Raw genomic sequence first — 22753 nt, forward strand, 5'->3', positions numbered from 1 at the left:
TCCTTTTTAATTTTTTTTTATATAAATTTATAAGAAAATTCATTCCGAATTGCGCAAACTTTTAATTATTTCGATTCTGAATAAATTAAATATCTGTTAAAACTTTCTTCTAAATTACACTGGTTTCATCAATATTTTAACCTATCCACAATTAGTTTTAACAAAATTATAATCTATTTTTAAATATTAATTCGCGAACACGTTCACTCTTGATTAACGATAAAACTCTCAATTAAATCTGAATGTTTTCACTTTGAATGAAATAATAATTTTTAAAATTTTAATTAATTCACAATTCACTTTTTAGCACTTCTCACTTTACACTTTTAAGCACTGAATTTAATATCTATCTTTTTTTAACACTGTAAGATTAAATTAAACAGACTTATTAAAATTTCACTGATTCTAGTACTTGTACTATTCACAAATTCTCTAAGTCCAGGAACTTATTTAAAATTTAACACTTAGACTTGTTCAAAATTTAATACTTATAGATATTTCACTGTCAATTTTTACCAAGAAACGTAGTACTGCGGCGTATGCACCTCTTCAAAACCTCGACTGACTGTCCCAAAACTAGTGTGTACCTTTATTTTATAACCCTTTCAGGTTCCAAAAGACGTATCTGAATTTCCTTTGATAATCAATTCTATCTTTTAACAACTCGCAAATCCGAACACACCTTCCCCTAATTTCAATTGTCTCTACATACGATCTTCTGTTTTCCGGCTCTGGGCGGTGGTCAGTTTTTATCTCACGACTCTAAATCGATAGGGTCCGAATCGGGTAAGTCTGCGTTAATCGCCCAAGCTTCCTTTGTCCTCTGTTCATACAAAATGTAGTTAAAATCTCATGATTTTGCGTTCCTTTTTTTTCTCAATTCGCGATAGGTCCATCCTCAATAACATATATATAGATCTCAATTTTATGCATCTCGCGTGAAAAATGATCAAATCCATGTTGAAATCTTTACTATGCATTTTTGAATTTCGATTTGTCTAAAATCTACTTAATTTTATTGTCACCTATATGAGCTTTTCCATTTTCACCCGTACCTTCTCTCTTTATGTCGCAGATTTGAGTTTTCCTTATTTTTTTGGATTTTCTTTTATTCGCGACGTTTTCCTGCACAATGTTCTTCTTTATTCTTTTGTTATTTCTCATAACTCTATAACTAATTATTTTCCAAGTCGTATTTATTTATTTCACGGATAAATTTGAATTGTATCACTTTTCTCCACTTGGATCATTCTTTATCACCGTTCTTTACCCTTTCTTTTATCTTTGGTGTCGCGAAGCTGCGACTCCACTATATATTTTAAAGGTGGTGTGATATGCCACACGCCCAAAGGACCAGTCCCAAACTACTCCGAATGATAGGTTATGGGACGATATATGCATCCGACAAACCCGATGGACAGTGCAATAATCAAAGGTATAAATCTGGGCTTCTGGAGCACAAGATAAGCCCAGATTGGAATGCAGGAAAGATGGACTCACCCGTTGATGACTATCACACGTCTCCAGGAGTATTAGTTGATTTCACTTCACAAAATATATGTATATTCGCCCTGTCTGATATTAATTATCACTCCGAACTCTGATAAGCAACTGACACCACTTGTCAGATTTCACATGTGTCGCAACAATATTTTTAATATGGTGACATTTTGGGATGGGTAAAAGGGTAGGTAGGACATTTGCAGGATTTGGTATTGACATTACACTTGTCCTTTAAGCCTGTGGATGCATACCTAACAATCCCATATATATTGCGCGAACATTCTCCCGGCGTTGAAAGTACCTTCCGAAATTTTAAGTACTTTCAAATAAAGTAAAAAGTTAAATGTAAAACGAAAGATGAAATATAAATATTCTTATCAATACGCTATTAATATTGCAAAGTTAAAACGAAAATTTATAAAATAATGAAATAAAGAAATAATAATTATTGTGTAGGCAAAGGACACAATTTTACGACTGGTCGTTTAAAGTTCCCGGAAGGGGTCCTTACGCGTGCGACACGAACCACTCCGTCTTTACCAGGGAACACCTCCTCAACAACACCCACCGGCCAATAAAGTGGAGGCGCATCCTCTTGATGCACCAATACTATGGTACCTACTAGAATGTTATTCGCGGGACTATTCCATTTTTTTCTCATCTGCAGAGAGTGAAGATACTCTATATGCCACTTCTTCCAATAAGATTGAACGAGGTGGTCCAAAAGCTCTTTCCTTTTCAGTAGACTAATGCGTTCATTAGTCAAATCATAAGCAGGTAGATGCTGAATCGGGGTAGACATCAGAAAATGAGCCGGAGTAAGAGCTTCTGGATAATGAGAACTGCTTAATAAACATAATGGCCGTGAATTAAGTACAGCCTCTATTTGTGTCAGAACTGTGAGAAGCTCTTCATAACATAAAAGTTGAGTACCCACAACCCTATACAGATGCGATTTAATGCATTTAATATTTGACTCCCATAATCCTCCAAAGTGAGGAGCGCGGGGTGGAATCGTCTTCCATTCAATTCTCCGAATGTTAAATTCATTGCGAAGAACTTCTTTAGTTGAATTTGCCTCTAAAAAATTATATAAGTCATCCAGACAATTCTTTGCGCCTATGAAATTTGTCGCATTGTCACTGTACATACATGAAACCGGTCCGCGTCTGGATAGAAAACGCTTAAATGCGTTTAAAAAATTGTCCGTGCTTAGATCTGATACCACTTCCATATGTATAGCCTTCGTTGTTAAACAAATAAATAGACATATATATGCCTTTTGACTTTTTACCCCACGACGCCTAGAAAGGGTTATATTTATTGGTCCGGCAAAATCTACACCCGTATGTGTAAATGCCTTTGCTTCCTGAACTCTAGCTGTAGGTAAATCTGCCATTAGCGGTATAATATTAGAAGGTGCAGTTTTAAAACAGAAATTACAAGCATGTACTCTTTTGCGTATTAGATTTCTCCCCGATAAGATCCAATAACGCTGTCTAATTATTGACATAAGGAGATGTGCACCAGTATGACAATTCACACGATGGTGAAAGTCTATAATTATATCGACAATATGATCCTGTCTTGGCAAAAGTACTGGATGTTTGTTTTCAAAAGGTATATTCGCGTTTGTTAATCTACCACCTATACGTAACAAGCCATTATGATCTAAGAACGGGTTTAGTTTTCGGATTGAAGGTGAGCATAATTTATCCCTCTGTATTAATTGTATATCGGCACTAAAATACCTATTCTGTAAAGCTTTTAATACATTCATTTCAGCAATGTTTAATTCCGTGGAACTTATAACTGTTGAGCGTGATAACTTTCGCATAAATCGTAAAATATATACCACAATTCTCAGCAGTTTTGGCCATGAGGAAATTTTTAAAGCGAGATTATATATCGGAGAATTTTCCTCTATTGACGTTATCGTAAATGTATGCGATTTTTTCAATTCCAAAGTATTCTCCTCCTCTCGTGAGGGGGAAAATCTTTCGACAGGCCACTCGGATACTGGGTTCGCAGCCCAGGGCGGACCGTGCCACCAAAGAGAATGATCGACCAGCTGAGCAGGCAGTAGTCCTCGTGATAAACAATCACTAGGATTGGTAACGCCATCTATGTGATAAAAATGTTTCGCGGGTAAATTTTCCTGAATTTCACTAACTCGATTAGCTACAAAAGTTTGCCACCGGTGCGGGGACGAGTGAATCCAAGAAAGTGCTATTTTTGAATCTGAAAAAGCAAATATATCGTTTATCGAAACGCGATTTCTATAAGTATCTATAATAGATCTAACGAGTCTAGATAAAATAAGCGCAGCGCATAATTCCAATCGAGCGAGCGATACTGTTTTCAGAGGGGCCACCTTGGATTTAGAACATATCAAATTCATTGTAGTGTTGCCACCCTTATCCGTGACATGAAGATATATTACACAACCGTATGCTTTCATACTCGCATCTGCGAAGGCGATAATATTTATCGTGCAGTCCTCCTTTACTCCCAAATATCGAGGTAAATATAAATTAGAAAGCATCGGTAATTCTTCCTTGAATTTGACATATCTATTAACAATACTTTGGGGTAGTTCCTCGTCCCATCCTACTTTCTCTAACCACAGCTCTTGTAAAAGTAATTTGGCATATAAAATTACCGGAGCAACCAAACCTAATACATCGAATAAACGAGCTATTGTGGAAAGAATTGATCTTTTACATACAGTTTTTTCCTCCGTCGGACATATCATAAATTGAAAACAATCAGATATCGGATCCCATTTTAATCCTAAAATGCTACATTTATCCGAAAAATCCATTGTCGCGCGGTGCGACTCTGGTAATTGGGCCAGTAAATGAGGAGAATTACTCGACCATTTGACTAATTCAAATCCTCCACACTTGAACATCGCCATTAAATCTGTAGCCAAAGTGATGCCTTCACTTATAGTATTTACAGAATATACAAAATCGTCCATATATAAATCATTAATTGCAACTTCCGCCGCTTTCGGATAACGATTTCTTTCATCGCTCGCTAGCTGCCGTATAGTTCGCATTGCTAGAAATGGTGAACAGTTCAACCCAAACGCGAGTGAATTAAATTGATAAACTCCAATTTGTTCATCTTTGTGAAATCTATAGAGAATTTTTTGATATTTTCGATGGTTTTCCGTTACCATTATACGTAGATACATTTGCTTAACATCTGCGGTTAATGCTACAGCAAATAAGCGAAATTTAATTAAAAGTGTAAATAAATTAGATTGCAAATTTGGACCTGTATACAAAATATCATTAAGTGATAACCCTGAACTGGTCTTTGTACTTGCATCTAATACAACACGAGTTTTAGTTGTTGATTTATCTTTACGAATTACTGCGTGATGAGGAATGAAATATCCCTCATCAATATTAGATGAAGACGGAACTTCAACCCTCATATATCCCTTTTCCAGATATTCAGAAACTACTTCATTATAACTGCAATGCAATTCTGGCGACGTATTAAATTTCCGTTCTAAATATTCATATCGACGCTGCGCGACACGGCGCGAATCACCTAAATTATTAGGATCTATCTTAAACGGTAAAGATACAATATACCTTCCCGATTCATCCCGTTGGACTGACTCGAGGTACATTTTCTCACATTCTGCATCTTCAGCACTCATCAACGACTTAATAGGCATGTCTTCCATCGTCCAAAACTTGGATAACGCATTATATAAATCTACATTGGTTATGGGGCCGAACGTCCACGAAACCTCCGGCGTACACGTAGGTATTTCACCCATTACAATATACCCGAATACTGTCTGTATAGCCGGTGGTGCATTCGTATTATGTTTAGATAAAACCTTATTCCCCAGCAGAATATATGGAAATAACTGTGCACCTAATAAGATATCAACATCGGATGGAACGTTCCAGGATTCATCCGCTAAGTTTAAACCCACTAAATGCTCACATGACTTTGTGTCAACATGTTGTGTAGGAAGCTTATCAGTTATTTTATCGACAACTAATAGACTAATTTTATAAGTATCTTCTGAAACGCGGGATTTAATTTTTAACGCAACGTGTCCCAATATTGGTGTCTCTACTGAACCAACACTTTTAACTACTGAATTATTTAAAGGAATTATTTTAAGATTTAATTCATTACAAGTGTTTAAACTGATTAAATTTTGTTGCGAGGCGCAATCAATTAAACACCTTACGGTTACTTGATTATTTTTATTGTCATAAGCAAATAACTGCGCGGTTGACAGTAGTACATTCGTAGCTATATTACCCGCAGAAAAATTATTATAATGTTTATTATTACGCGCTATTAATGTAATGGCTTCGTTTTTCGATTGACTTTCAGTATTCACCGTGCTCTCAAAATGCAGAGCGGTGTGATGTCGTTTTTTACAAATTCTACAATCCGATTTAGATGGACATTTCACAGTTTTATGTTTATCGCTTAAGCAGTTTACACATAAATTATTTAATTTCACAAACTGAAAGCGAGCATTTGGTCTTAATTCGTTAAATTGTTCACATTTAAACAATTCAACATGATCAGAATGATTACATTTCCGACACCTGTTACGATTATTATTACTTGACTTCGGTTCGACCACAGCGAATGAATGCGTAACTTTGTTTTTATTATTAACAACTTTATTATCATTTTGCCCAGTTCGTTCTAAGATTTTGACATGCGACCGAATGTATTCTATTAAATCGGTATATGTAGGTATAGCTTTCTCCCGTATAGACATTTCGAAATTTTGCACCAACTGTATATCTAATTTTTTCAGTGCAACATGTAATATTATAAAATCGGTTAGGTCATCAATACCTAATTCCTTGAGTGCAGCTATGGAAGACGCAAACCTTTCGATAAAATTATTTAACTCATTTGGGTTACTAGGTGCCAATAATTTTAAATTCAAAATATTGTTCAGATAAAAGGTACCTAGCACGCGTTTGTCCTGATATTTCTTTTCGAGAGCTTCCCAAATTAAAAAATAATTTTGTTCGTTCGGAAGTATTCCCGCAAAAACTGATAACGCCTTTCCTTGGAGTTTCCCTATCAGATATTGCATCTTTTGCGACGTATTCAAATTTTCATTTGAGTGAATGTTTAATTTAAAAGCTTCATAAAATATCGACCAATTCTCTTGATTACCATCGAACGATGGCATGTCGATCGGTGGGAGCTTAATTAATGGTGAATTATTTAACTTCTGTCGATCGCGTGATGAATCTTGCTTTGCTATAATGCTTTCGCGTATAGAAACTACAAAACAGTACTTATTTTCGAATTTACTCCATAAATCGAAATTCATATTGTAATTTGAATCCTTTTTCAACTGAAGTGTATGAAATTCATCACAAAATGTGTTAAATTGTGCATAATATGTAGCTATATTAACCGTTTGTTTAAGAAAATCCTCCGAACTTCTCGTCTCCCTGTCCGCAATACTTTTCGCTTTCTCGTATAATTCATTAACACGATTATGCATCAAATTAATCTTCGATTCTACTAACTTGATTTTAATATCCTGAGTACTATCGCTAGTCGCCATGATTAATTGTATGTAGGAATTTAAACACAACAATAATTACAAATGCAACCTAGTACATACAAATTAACAAAGTATAAAGAGGAAATAATATTTATTTATAACTTTAAATATGTTAATTTTAAATACCCCGTTGGTAATCCGGCTCGAAAGAACCAAAAATGGTGTCGCGAAGCTGCGACTCCACTATATATTTTAAAGGTGGTGTGATATGCCACACGCCCAAAGGACCAGTCCCAAACTACTCCGAATGATAGGTTATGGGACGATATATGCATCCGACAAACCCGATGGACAGTGCAATAATCAAAGGTATAAATCTGGGCTTCTGGAGCACAAGATAAGCCCAGATTGGAATGCAGGAAAGATGGACTCACCCGTTGATGACTATCACACGTCTCCAGGAGTATTAGTTGATTTCACTTCACAAAATATATGTATATTCGCCCTGTCTGATATTAATTATCACTCCGAACTCTGATAAGCAACTGACACCACTTGTCAGATTTCACATGTGTCGCAACAATATTTTTAATATGGTGACATTTTGGGATGGGTAAAAGGGTAGGTAGGACATTTGCAGGATTTGGTATTGACATTACACTTGTCCTTTAAGCCTGTGGATGCATACCTAACAATCCCATATATATTGCGCGAACAATCTTTTCTCCACTTTTCCCGATGTGTGTGGTCTCCAGGAAAATTTCATACTTCATCTATTATTAATTAATATATAGTTTTCCACACTTCCATGGGAGATATACCTAATTTGACTCTGGGATATCTGTCACTTTTATTGCCTTACTTGATCTCCGCCCCATCTCCTATCTCTTACATACAAGATTTCACATATATCATACGTCTGGACATCTGTTTACGTTCCAAATTTTGGTACTAGACTCGTAAATTTTATTTTATTTCAAACCTATTAATTTTAATTTCTTTTGCTTTATATAAATATCTCATAAGCCCAACGTTAAAGTTAATCGCTTTTCTAATGGCTTATCACCTTAACGTAAATAAGAATCATGTTCGAATTTCGATTGTTTATCCTCTGAAATACACATGAGACTGTCAACCTTTTATCTCATGTCACTTTTTCTGCAGTCTTGTGTAACTCTAATATCTATCTACCCTGATAATCATGTAAAATGCCTACGTTTCCTGAATTTAATCTATCGCTATATGTTCAGTTTTATTGCCTTCCTCTGATACTCAATTTTCAAGTCCCTAGGACCTTTGTAGCAGCTCAAAATCTCTGTATTATCCTTCCATTCGGTCGCCGCACTTTTCTAAAATGTCTATTTTTTTTGAGAGATTCTCATTCAAAATTGATTTACCAATATGTCCGCTTCATCTTAAATTGATAACGATTAGTTTCCATTGTTTCCAAAACTCTCACCTCTCTTTAGTACGATCTTTATCGAACTTGACACCCTCCTTCTATCATAAATAATTGTACTACAGTTGAAAATTCTGCCAGTAATTTCCCTAAGTTTTTCCGCCCTCTCTTATACTATCACGTTTATAATTTTTTTCATTGCATTTTTGTGTGTGTGCTTTACAACTTGTAAAACTTCCAAAGCCCTCGATTTCAATGGTTCGATACCTCATAAATGTCTCAGTTATTGTAAACATTCCCAGGACTTGTTCCCTTGAACGTCGATGTTTACTCTATAGTGCATTTACCTCTAATTTTTGTGGGAAAGAAGAAGCCATTACTTATCTTTTTTATCGCCGGGTCCAAAGTTCATTTCTTTTGTCTTCCGTAGACACACGCCTTTCCGTTCACTGATTGGTTACTCAAAATTTTATAGCTTTCGTTTAGATCTAATTGGCTGACACCCTTCAATATTTATTTTCAGGCCTAGATAGGGGGTTCCTTTCTCGTCTTAGACGATTTTACGACCTCTCTGCTTTCGTCCCGGAACCTTGATTTAATTCCAACTATTACAGGTGCCTATTGCAAGCAAACTGAATTACTTTTTAAATCAACAGATGTCGCTAGAATGACGGTTTTCATAAATAATTTGCATATTTTTTTGCAGCTATGGTTTATCTGTTTTTTCACTGTGATTTAAACCTTTCATCACAAAGTGAGTGTGTCTGATAGTTTGATGTGTATTTATTGCATAGGAATGTTATATTTTGTCTTGTATTCCTAGTCTGCACATGGAATTTAATAGTGGCAACGATGGCAGGACTATCAATTAAGTTAAATATTTGAGCGCTCCCTCTAATCATCACCATAGTTTCTACTTTTCTTCCTTTCAAATTATCTTCAGTTATCTTTTTCGTCTATATGAACCCTTACTACGTTACTCAAGTTACATAGTTGTTATATTTAATGATATATATAATAGTCAGTTCTACGATAGAGTCTTAGAGAAATACAAATAATATATAAATACTACAAATATTATTAAAAGCTTTACCTTCTACATTGCCATTGCTTGGACCAAGAATTGTCCTTCGGCTGGCACATGGACATGGTTTCGGTAGGTTCGTAACCAGTGTCGCACTCTATGTTGACGATGGTGTAATGAGACACGATGTCCCCGGGACTCACGTTGGCTCCAATCGTCCTGTAGCGTCCGTTGTCGGGGAATGGTGGCAGTAAGCACCCTTCGCTGGTCTGTCGGATATTTCTGGAAAATAGCAAATAACTTTTAATTTTTATACTGTTACTAAGCAATATTTAAGCTTTGTTATCCTGGTTGTTACAGTTAATTTGAAACTTATATGAATTGCTCCGTTGACTTCCCTTCTTTGGGGGTGGTTAGACTTTTTTCTGCGTACAACCAGCGATTTCTCTTTTTTATTATTTTTGACGAGATCGAACTAACATTTTGTAATGATTTATTCATTAGAAAACACTTTTTTAGTATTTATTTAACATATTAGACTTTGAAACTTTTTATTTTATTTTTTTATTATTGAATACATAGTTAATACATATCAACAAACAAGTCCTGCTAAGAATTGGCTTGTCAACAGGTGCTTAAAGTTTAGTTACATATACATTTTTATAAGTTATAATTTACATCTTATATCTACAGAATCAACATTTTTTTCATAAAATTTTTCATACATATTAAAGTAAATATTTTTTTTCGGTTTTTTTACTATGTTTGTCCCATTTGAAAAAGCAATCTACTGTAACACCAAGATAGACATATTCCGTAACTACTTCTAAACTTTCACATTTACAATTAGTCGGGATATTTTTATGGATGCAATTAAAATTATGAGAAATAATATAAGGATTAAATTGAAATCTGGCATTAGGTGATCTTATATGCATAACTTTGGTTTTTTTAGCATTTATTAATAGTCCTGCATCATGTGACCATTTACAAAGTTGATTCAAGTCAATTTGCATGAGTTCCATTGCAATTTTTAGATCTTTATGTGATATGCCCAATGCCGTATCATCTGCGAATACAAAATGTTTAACAAAAGAGAAAAGTTTTTTCATTATAGTTACATAAATTATATATAGTGTAGGTCAATATGGAACCTTGTGGAACTCCTGCAGATACATTCCTTGTTTTACTAAAAGTATTATTTATTTTGGTACATATTTTTCTATTACTAAGATAATCCTTAAATAAATTTAACATTTCCTCTTATTCCAATTTTTTCTAAGGTTTCTAACAGTTTTTTAGAGTTAATTGTGTCAAAAGCTATAGAGTTATCGATAAATAACACAATAACATTTAATTTATTATTTAATTGATTATTTATGTAATTGGAAAAATCTTGCAGTAGTTTTTCAGTATTTTTTTTATTTGAAAACCATGTTGATTTGGATCTATGATAGCAAATTTTTCAATGTAATTATTTAATTTATTTGATAAAATCTTTTCGAGAATTTTTTCTAATGCAGGTAGTATACTAATAGGCCTATAATTTCCCAGTTCAATGTGTTTTCCACCTTTAAATCTTTGTCTAGTAATGCTACATTTAAATTCTTGTGGATTTTTTGCTTGCTTTATTATCTTATTGATTAAACGAGTAATTATTGGCCCAAGAGTTTTTATATTTCTTTTTAAATCAAAGATTCTTATATTGTCAATACCTGTGCTTTTAGAGTTTTTCATTTTTTTAACAATGTTTTCAATATCAGTTATAGTAGCTCTTGGTATAAATAAACTGTGAGGCAGTTCTTCCAGTACAATATTGGTAGCTTTGTGATTGAATTTATGTTTAGAAGTTTATATGCTGTTGTCAGCAAAGCAGTTTTCCTTCTATCGGTGAGGCTATTAATACCCAGCATGCCGGACAAAAAGGCTGATTGATATAACCAGGGATAATATCCAAAGTCTCTAAGATATAAATATCTCAGAAACTTATTGTGTACTTTCTCTATTATTTGCGAGTAAGTTAAACTGCATAAATGGTACAATTATAACGTCTTAGGCTTTATTACCTGTAATTGTTATAAATAAATGTACAAATTATATATAAATAAATAAATAAATAAATAAATCCATTGGTCCCCATATTACAGAACAAATTTACAAAATAATACGTACTAAACTATAGTATAGCACACGAATCGCGGCCGAGCTGCAAAAATGTCTGGAGTTGCTTAACACAAATCCTAACATTCTTAAAGCTTTGTTGCATATCGTTTCTATGTGGACGTGAAATGTTAGGTGCGTATCAAATGCGATTCCCAAATCTCTCGAAATAACAATGTGCTGAAGAGATGAATAAGACACTTTGTAGTTATAGCAAATTGTTTTGTTTGCCTTGGTGTAGCACATAATGGAGCATTTCTTAATATTAAATCCTAATTTATTGGTATGACTCCATTGGACGATAGAATTTATATCACTTTGTAGCTGCCAGCAATTTTCTAAAGATTTTATTAAAAATAATTGTTTCATGTCATCCGCGAATAAGAGAAATATAGAGATTTTTATGCAATGGTAAATGTCGTTAATAAATAGCAAGAAAAGTAAGGGTCCAAGATTCGACCCCTGTGGAACTCCAGAATTTGTGATGTATTTGGAAGAGTGGAAAATACCATAAGTTACGAATTTCTGTCTATTTGAGAAATAACTTACAAATAGACATAGAAGTTTCGCTGAAAATCCAAATTGGGCTTTTGCGAAGTTGTTGTATGATACATCTACTTGATTGTTACTATCAAGAGCTTGAGATATGTTCTCCGTAAAAACCATTAGATTAGACACAGTAGATCCGCCAGACCTAAAACCGTGTTGCTGGTCAATTATAAAAGATTCAACTTGGGTATAAATGCATTTGTGAATTATTAGTTCAAACAACTTGGCTGGATACGATAGGATCGCCACTGGTCTGTAATTAGAGACCGAAGCCTTATCACCAGTTTTATGTAACGGTGTAACTTTAGAGATTTTTCAGGTCTGGGAATATTCCGGGGTTAAGTGAGAGATTATAAATATACGCGAGAGGTGTTAATAGAGTCTCAAAGCATCCCTTAAACACGAATGACGGAATAAGATCCGGTCCAAAAGAAGTTTTGGATTTTAATTATTTAACAGCAGCGGTGATGTCAGTGTTTGTGATATTTTGAATATCAACATTCTGTGCTATTTTTTCCAGGTATAAAAGATTTCAAGTCCGCAGTTTCCTTACTATAAGTTGATTTAAAATAGTCTGCAAATGCTTCTGGAATATCTGCTCCTGAGAAAGACCGATTATTCCAAGTAACATGGTCAACAAACACATCACTTCTTCTGGACGAGACTTCAGTTTTCAAATAATACTTCATAGTATACTTAAATAATATATTTTCTTAGTAAGTTTGTTACTATGTGTTTCTTCAATAAGTATATCAAGAATCGTTAGTGAGAAAAGATCCCATTGAAATTGAAAATCTTATAAAAGAGAAGTTGTTATATTTTATGCATTCATAATACTGTAAAGTACAATGAGGTAATAGCAAATCCACCTTGGCACACAAGGTTGTTTTTTTTAACATTGGCTCCATGCAAGAGGGCCGGAGGAAAATAATTTCCCTCAGGGTCTATGTCATAGATCTATGGGTCAAGAGAGTCCTTCTGGAGAAGTGAAAATATCTCCCTCAATCAGTCTCTTCAAATCCAGCCCACCAAACATTAGGTGGGCAGACGCATCCGCTGTCAAGACTTAGACAATCCTCACTCCATGAACCAGGGTACCCCTGCCAAGCCATGCTACCAAACCGCGAACTATTTCGGATGACCTATGATAGAGGTTCCGATAAATGGTTCCCGGGGAGGCGGTACCCATACCCGCCTCCAAAATTGTAAAAATCAAAAAACACGATATACAAAGCGTCCGGAAACTCATAGTACAAGCGAGAAACTGGCTAATCTACATCAATCACATTTGGAATCGATTATCTGATATAACTTTGAGCTATTGTTTCGTATTGTTAGTAGTTAAAATTAGTTTTAAATAGTTTGGGACACCCGCTCACAGTAACCTCTTACCCAGCAGTAGTCCTAACCTACAGCACACCACCACACAAGCAAGAATCTCTTTAAAATGATTCTACTGTACATATAATTGATATATTAACTCCTCAGGTTAATTTGTTCTGTTTAGGGAACAAATGGCTATTACCCGTAGAGTCAACTTGTTCCATTTTCAGAACAGCTCATTCGGTTTCAAAGAAATCGTGTCTCCCTTACCGTCTTAGTTAGAAAGATGAACAAAACTATGATAAAAGAAAAAAAATAAAGCTTCATATTCAAATATAGCAGTTAATTACAGAATAATTAAAATATACACCTCTATGAATCCAAAAGTTCCGACCGCTATTTGAGAAAAAAAAATAAACTTTCTGAATTTTTCATTAATTATTTTTATCTGAAACGACAAAAATTGAGTTGGCAGTAATATTTATAATAACTTTGTCTAATATAAGATGTGATTTTTTCTTTATCACTAATTTTAGCTATACCAGCTTACACAAAAAAAAACCATTTTAAAAACGTTTTAAAGATTGATTTGAAGCATATGCTTCAATCAAATCATAAAATTTTAAAGCGTAGGTACTTTCAAATTTTATGATTAGATAAATTATAAGATATTAGATAACTCCTTCAAAAGTATTTTTTAGTTTTTGGATACGTTCTGAAATATTCTATTTATTTGGGATTTGATTGTAGAGAAAAAATATTCCAACCTTCTGACAGAACATGTCAGAGATTTGAGGGGTTAAAAGATTTTACTGTATATACATATTTTTCTTTTCCTAAGAAATGAAATAAGTACTTACCGTACAAATAGAATCAGGTCAGTTTTCAGATGTAGCGAGGTAGCACTCTTTGATAGAACTGTGAAATAACTACTTACCGTACAAATGGAATCAGGTCAGTTTTCAGATGTAGCGAGGTAGCACTCTTTGATAGAACTGTGAAATAACTACTTACCGTACAAATGGAATCAGGTCAGTTTTCAGATGTAGCGAGGTAGCACTCTTTGATAGAACTGTGAAATAACTACTTACCGTACAAATGAAATCAGGTCAGTTTTCAGATGTAGCGAGGTAGCACTCTTCCATAGAACTGTGAAATAACTACTTACCGTACAAATGGAATCAGGTCAGTTTTCAGATGTAGCGAGGTAGCACTCTTTGATAGAACTGTGAAATAACTACTTACCGTACAAATGGAATCAGGTCAGTTTTCAGATGTAGCGAGGTAGCACTCTTTGATAGAACTGTGAAATAACTACTTACCGTACAAATGGAATCAGGTCAGTTTTCAGATGTAGCGAGGTAGCACTCTTTGATAGAACTGTGAAATAACTACTTACCGTACAAATGAAATCAGGTCAGTTTTCAGATGTAACGAGGTAGCACTCTTTGATAGAACTGTGAAATAACTACTTACCGTACAAATGGAATCAGGTCAGTTTTCAGATGTAGCGAGGTAGCACTCTTTGATAGAACTGTGAAATAACTACTTACCGTACAAATGAAATCAGGTCAGTTTTCAGATGTAGCGAGGTAGCACTCTTCGATAGAACTGTGAAATGACTACTTACCGTACAAATGGAATCGTGTCAGTTTTCAGATGTAGCGAGGTAGCACTCTTTGATAGAACTGTGAAATAACTACTTACCGTACAAATGGAATCAGGTCAGTTTTCAGATGTAGCGAGGTAGCACTCTTCGATAGAACTGTGAAACGACTACTTACCGTACAAATGGAATCGTGTCAGTTTTCAGATGTAGCGAGGTAGCACTCTTTGATAGAACTGTGAAATAACTACTTACCGTACAAATGGAATCAGGTCAGTTTTCAGATGTAGCGAGGTAGCACTCTTCGATAGAACTGTGAAATGACTACTTACCGTACAAATGGAATCGTGTCAGTTTTCAGATGTAGCGAGGTAGCACTCTTTGATAGAACTGTGAAATAACAACTTACCGTACAAATGGAATCAGGTCAGTTTTCAGATGTAGTGAGGTAGCACTCTTTGATAGAACTGTGAAATGACTACTTACCGTACAAATGGAATCAGATCAGTTTTCAGATGTAGCGAGGTAGCACTCTTTGATAGAACTGTGAAATAACTACTTACCGTACAAATGGAATCAGGTCAGTTTTCAGATGTAGCGAGGTAGCACTCTTTGATAGACCTGTGAAATGACTACTTACCGTACAAATGGAATCAGATCAGTTTTCAGATGTAGCGAGGTAGCACTCTTTGATAGAACTGTGAAATAACTACTTACCGTACAAATGGAATCAGGTCAGTTTTCAGATGTAGCGAGGTAGCACTCTTTGATAGAACTGTGAAATGACTACTTACCGTACAAATGGAATCAGATCAGTTTTCAGATGTAGCGAGGTAGCACTCTTTGATAGAACTGTGAAATGACTACTTACCGTACAAATGGAATCAGATCAGTTTTCAGATGTAGCGAGGTAGCACTCTTTGATAGAACTGTGAAATAACTACTTACCGTACAAATGAAATCAGGTCAGTTTTCAGATGTAGCGAGGTAGCACTCTTTGATAGAACTGTGAAATGACTACTTACCGTACAAATGGAATCAGATCAGTTTTCAGATGTAGCGAGGTAGCACTCTTTGATAGAACTGCGAAATAACTACTTACCGTACAAATGAAATCAGGTCAGTTTTCAGATGTAGCGAGGTAGCACTCTTCGATAGAACTGTGAAATGACTACTTACCGTACAAATGGAATCGTGTCAGTTTTCAGATGTAGCGAGGTAGCACTCTTTGATAGAACTGTGAAATAACTACTTACCGTACAAATGGAATCAGGTCAGTTTTCAGATGTAGCGAGGTAGCACTCTTTGATAGAACTGTGAAATGACTACTTACCGTACAAATGGAATCGTGTCAGTTTTCAGATGTAGCGAGGTAGCACTCTTTGATAGAACTGTGAAATAACTACTTACCGTACAAATGGAATCAGGTCAGTTTTCAGATGTAGCGAGGTAGCACTCTTTGATAGAAATGTGAAATGACTACTTACCGTACAAATGGAATCAGATCAGTTTTCAGATGTAGCGAGGTAGCACTCTTTGATAGAACTGTGAAATGACTACTTACCGTACAAATGGAATCAGATCAGTTTTCAGATGTAGCGAGGTAGCACTCTTTGATAGAACTGTGAAATAACTACTTACCGTACAAATGGAATCAGGTCAGTTTTCAGATGTAGCGAGGTAGCACTCTTTGATAGAACTGTGAAATGACTACTTACCGTACAAATGGAATCAGATCAGTTTTCAGATGTAGCGAGGTAGCACTCTTTGATAGAACTGTGAAATAACTACTTACCGTACAAATGGAATCAGGTCAGTTTTCAGATGTAGCGAGGTAGCACTCTTCGATAGAACTGTGAAATGACTACTTACCGTACAAATGGAATCGTGTCAGTTTTCAGATGTAGCGAGGTAGCACTCTCTGATAGAACTGTGAAATAACTACTTACCGTACAAATGGAATCAGGTCAGTTTTCAGATGTAGCGAGGTAGCACTCTTTGATAGAACTGTGAAATAACTACTTATCGTACAAATGGAATCAGGTCAGTTTTCAGATGTAGCGAGGTAGCACTCTTCGATAAAACTGTGAAACGACTACTTACCGTACAAATGGAATCGTGTCAGTTTTCAGATGTAGCGAGGTAGCACTCTTTGATAGAACTGTGAAATAACTACTTACCGTACAAATGAAATCAGGTCAGTTTTCAGATGTAGCGAGGTAGCACTCTTCGATAGAACTGTGAAATGACTACTTACCGTACAAATGGAATCGTGTCAGTTTTCAGATGTAGCGAGGTAGCACTCTCTGATAGAACTGTGAAATAACTACTTACCGTACAAATGGAATCAGGTCAGTTTTCAGATGTAGCGAGGTAGCACTCTTCGATAGAACTGTGAAATGACTACTTACCGTACAAATGGAATCAGGTCAGTTTTCAGATGTAGCGAGGTAGCACTCTTCGATAGAACTGTGAAATGACTACTTACCGTACAAATGGAATCAGGTCAGTTTTCAGATGTAGCGAGGTAGCACTCTTCGATAGAACTGTGAAACGACTACTTACCGTACAAATGGAATCGTGTCAGTTTTCAGATGTAGCGAGGTAGCACTCTTTGATAGAACTGTGAAATAACTACTTACCGTACAAATGGAATCAGGTCAGTTTTCAGATGTAGCGAGGTAGCACTCTTCGATAGAACTGTGAAACGACTACTTACCGTACAAATGGAATCGTGTCAGTTTTCAGATGTAGCGAGGTAGCACTCTTTGATAGAACTGTGAAATAACTACTTACCGTACAAATGGAATCAGGTCAGTTTTCAGATGTAGCGAGGTAGCACTCTTTGATAGAACTGTGAAATAACTACTTACCGTACAAATGGAATCGTGTCAGTTTTCAGATGTAGCGAGGTAGCACTCTTCGATAGAACTGTGAAATAACTACTTACCGTACAAATGGAATCAGGTCAGTTTTCAGATGTAGCGAGGTAGCACTCTTCGATAGAACTGTGAAACGACTACTTACCGTACAAATGGAATCGTGTCAGTTTTCAGATGTAGCGAGGTAGCACTCTTCGATAGAACTGTGAAATAACTACTTACCGTACAAATGGAATCAGGTCAGTTTTCAGATGTAGCGAGGTAGCACTCTTCGATAGAACTGTGAAATGACTACTTACCGTACAAATGGAATCGTGTCAGTTTTCAGATGTAGCGAGGTAGCACTCTTTGATAGAACTGTGAAATAACAACTTACCGTACAAATGGAATCAGGTCAGTTTTCAGATGTAGTGAGGTAGCACTCTTTGATAGAACTGTGAAATGACTACTTACCGTACAAATGGAATCAGATCAGTTTTCAGATGTAGCGAGGTAGCACTCTTTGATAGAACTGTGAAATAACTACTTACCGTACAAATGAAATCAGGTCAGTTTTCAGATGTAGCGAGGTAGCACTCTTCCATAGAACTGTGAAATAACTACTTACCGTACAAATGGAATCAGGTCAGTTTTCAGATGTAGCGAGGTAGCACTCTTTGATAGAACTGTGAAATAACTACTTACCGTACAAATGGAATCAGGTCAGTTTTCAGATGTAGCGAGGTAGCACTCTTTGATAGAACTGTGAAATAACTACTTACCGTACAAATGGAATCAGGTCAGTTTTCAGATGTAGCGAGGTAGCACTCTTTGATAGAACTGTGAAATAACTACTTACCGTACAAATGAAATCAGGTCAGTTTTCAGATGTAGCGAGGTAGCACTCTTTGATAGAACTGTGAAATAACTACTTACCGTACAAATGGAATCAGGTCAGTTTTCAGATGTAGCGAGGTAGCACTCTTTGATAGAACTGTGAAATAACTACTTACCGTACAAATGAAATCAGGTCAGTTTTCAGATGTAGCGAGGTAGCACTCTTCGATAGAACTGTGAAATGACTACTTACCGTACAAATGGAATCGTGTCAGTTTTCAGATGTAGCGAGGTAGCACTCTTTGATAGAACTGTGAAATAACTACTTACCGTACAAATGGAATCAGGTCAGTTTTCAGATGTAGCGAGGTAGCACTCTTCGATAGAACTGTGAAACGACTACTTACCGTACAAATGGAATCGTGTCAGTTTTCAGATGTAGCGAGGTAGCACTCTTTGATAGAACTGTGAAATAACTACTTACCGTACAAATGGAATCAGGTCAGTTTTCAGATGTAGCGAGGTAGCACTCTTCGATAGAACTGTGAAACGACTACTTACCGTACAAATGGAATCGTGTCAGTTTTCAGATGTAGCGAGGTAGCACTCTTTGATAGAACTGTGAAATAACAACTTACCGTACAAATGGAATCAGGTCAGTTTTCAGATGTAGTGAGGTAGCACTCTTTGATAGAACTGTGAAATGACTACTTACCGTACAAATGGAATCAGATCAGTTTTCAGATGTAGCGAGGTAGCACTCTTTGATAGAACTGTGAAATAACTACTTACCGTACAAATGGAATCAGGTCAGTTTTCAGATGTAGCGAGGTAGCACTCTTTGATAGAACTGTGAAATGACTACTTACCGTACAAATGGAATCAGATCAGTTTTCAGATGTAGCGAGGTAGCACTCTTTGATAGAACTGTGAAATAACTACTTACCGTACAAATGGAATCAGGTCAGTTTTCAGATGTAGCGAGGTAGCACTCTTTGATAGAACTGTGAAATGACTACTTACCGTACAAATGGAATCAGATCAGTTTTCAGATGTAGCGAGGTAGCACTCTTTGATAGAACTGTGAAATGACTACTTACCGTACAAATGGAATCAGATCAGTTTTCAGATGTAGCGAGGTAGCACTCTTTGATAGAACTGTGAAATAACTACTTACCGTACAAATGAAATCAGGTCAGTTTTCAGATGTAGCGAGGTAGCACTCTTTGATAGAACTGTGAAATGACTACTTACCGTACAAATGGAATCAGATCAGTTTTCAGATGTAGCGAGGTAGCACTCTTTGATAGAACTGCGAAATAACTACTTACCGTACAAATGAAATCAGGTCAGTTTTCAGATGTAGCGAGGTAGCACTCTTCGATAGAACTGTGAAATGACTACTTACCGTACAAATGGAATCGTGTCAGTTTTCAGATGTAGCGAGGTAGCACTCTTTGATAGAACTGTGAAATAACTACTTACCGTACAAATGGAATCAGGTCAGTTTTCAGATGTAGCGAGGTAGCACTCTTTGATAGAACTGTGAAATGACTACTTACCGTACAAATGGAATCGTGTCAGTTTTCAGATGTAGCGAGGTAGCACTCTTTGATAGAACTGTGAAATAACAACTTACCGTACAAATGGAATCAGGTCAGTTTTCAGATGTAGTGAGGTAGCACTCTTTGATAGAACTGTGAAATGACTACTTACCGTACAAATGGAATCAGATCAGTTTTCAGATGTAGCGAGGTAGCACTCTTTGATAGAACTGTGAAATAACTACTTACCGTACAAATGAAATCAGGTCAGTTTTCAGATGTAGCGAGGTAGCACTCTTCCATAGAACTGTGAAATAACTACTTACCGTACAAATGGAATCAGGTCAGTTTTCAGATGTAGCGAGGTAGCACTCTTTGATAGAACTGTGAAATAACTACTTACCGTACAAATGGAATCAGGTCAGTTTTCAGATGTAGCGAGGTAGCACTCTTTGATAGAACTGTGAAATAACTACTTACCGTACAAATGGAATCAGGTCAGTTTTCAGATGTAGCGAGGTAGCACTCTTTGATAGAACTGTGAAATAACTACTTACCGTACAAATGAAATCAGGTCAGTTTTCAGATGTAGCGAGGTAGCACTCTTTGATAGAACTGTGAAATAACTACTTACCGTACAAATGGAATCAGGTCAGTTTTCAGATGTAGCGAGGTAGCACTCTTTGATAGAACTGTGAAATAACTACTTACCGTACAAATGAAATCAGGTCAGTTTTCAGATGTAGCGAGGTAGCACTCTTCGATAGAACTGTGAAATGACTACTTACCGTACAAATGGAATCGTGTCAGTTTTCAGATGTAGCGAGGTAGCACTCTTTGATAGAACTGTGAAATAACTACTTACCGTACAAATGGAATCAGGTCAGTTTTCAGATGTAGCGAGGTAGCACTCTTTGATAGAACTGTGAAATGACTACTTACCGTACAAATGGAATCGTGTCAGTTTTCAGATGTAGCGAGGTAGCACTCTTTGATAGAACTGTGAAATAACTACTTACCGTACAAATGGAATCAGGTCAGTTTTCAGATGTAGCGAGGTAGCACTCTTTGATAGAAATGTGAAATGACTACTTACCGTACAAATGGAATCAGATCAGTTTTCAGATGTAGCGAGGTAGCACTCTTTGATAGAACTGTGAAATGACTACTTACCGTACAAATGGAATCAGATCAGTTTTCAGATGTAGCGAGGTAGCACTCTTTGATAGAACTGTGAAATAACTACTTACCGTACAAATGGAATCAGGTCAGTTTTCAGATGTAGCGAGGTAGCACTCTTTGATAGAACTGTGAAATGACTACTTACCGTACAAATGGAATCAGATCAGTTTTCAGATGTAGCGAGGTAGCACTCTTTGATAGAACTGTGAAATAACTACTTACCGTACAAATGGAATCAGGTCAGTTTTCAGATGTAGCGAGGTAGCACTCTTCGATAGAACTGTGAAATGACTACTTACCGTACAAATGGAATCGTGTCAGTTTTCAGATGTAGCGAGGTAGCACTCTCTGATAGAACTGTGAAATAACTACTTACCGTACAAATGGAATCAGGTCAGTTTTCAGATGTAGCGAGGTAGCACTCTTCGATAGAACTGTGAAACGACTACTTACCGTACAAATGGAATCGTGTCAGTTTTCAGATGTAGCGAGGTAGCACTCTTTGATAGAACTGTGAAATAACTACTTACCGTACAAATGGAATCAGGTCAGTTTTCAGATGTAGCGAGGTAGCACTCTTTGATAGAACTGTGAAATAACTACTTACCGTACAAATGGAATCAGGTCAGTTTTCAGATGTAGCGAGGTAGCACTCTTTGATAGAACTGTGAAATGACTACTTACCGTACAAATGGAATCAGATCAGTTTTCAGATGTAGCGAGGTAGCACTCTTTGATAGAACTGTGAAATGACTACTTACCGTACAAATGGAATCAGATCAGTTTTCAGATGTAGCGAGGTAGCACTCTTTGATAGAACTGTGAAATAACTACTTACCGTACAAATGAAATCAGGTCAGTTTTCAGATGTAGCGAGGTAGCACTCTTTGATAGAACTGTGAAATGACTACTTACCGTACAAATGGAATCAGATCAGTTTTCAGATGTAGCGAGGTAGCACTCTTTGATAGAACTGCGAAATAACTACTTACCGTACAAATGAAATCAGGTCAGTTTTCAGATGTAGCGAGGTAGCACTCTTCGATAGAACTGTGAAATGACTACTTACCGTACAAATGGAATCGTGTCAGTTTTCAGATGTAGCGAGGTAGCACTCTTTGATAGAACTGTGAAATAACTACTTACCGTACAAATGGAATCAGGTCAGTTTTCAGATGTAGCGAGGTAGCACTCTTTGATAGAACTGTGAAATGACTACTTACCGTACAAATGGAATC

General features: G+C 36.1%; 1 protein-coding gene across 6 annotated transcripts in view; it reads right to left on the reverse strand.

Moving 5' to 3' along the window:
• The window catches only part of LOC149410105 (complement factor H-related protein 1-like), a 41503-nt gene that overhangs the window by 12638 nt on the left and 6112 nt on the right, over window positions 1–22753 (reverse strand). For 2 of the 6 annotated variants that reach the window (XM_089648786.1, XM_089648789.1), the window contains exon 3: window positions 9523–9735. In XM_089648786.1, coding sequence (XP_089504912.1) covers window positions 9523–9735 — 213 coding nt within the window. The other 4 variants (XM_089648788.1, XM_089648787.1, XM_089648790.1 and 1 more) reach the window with 4 other exon arrangements.

Source organism: Hesperophylax consimilis, chromosome 28 (assembly GCF_061612785.1).
Source record: "Hesperophylax consimilis isolate HC1 chromosome 28, BYU_Hcon_1.0, whole genome shotgun sequence".
Taxonomy (NCBI): Eukaryota; Metazoa; Arthropoda; class Insecta; order Trichoptera; family Limnephilidae; genus Hesperophylax; species Hesperophylax consimilis.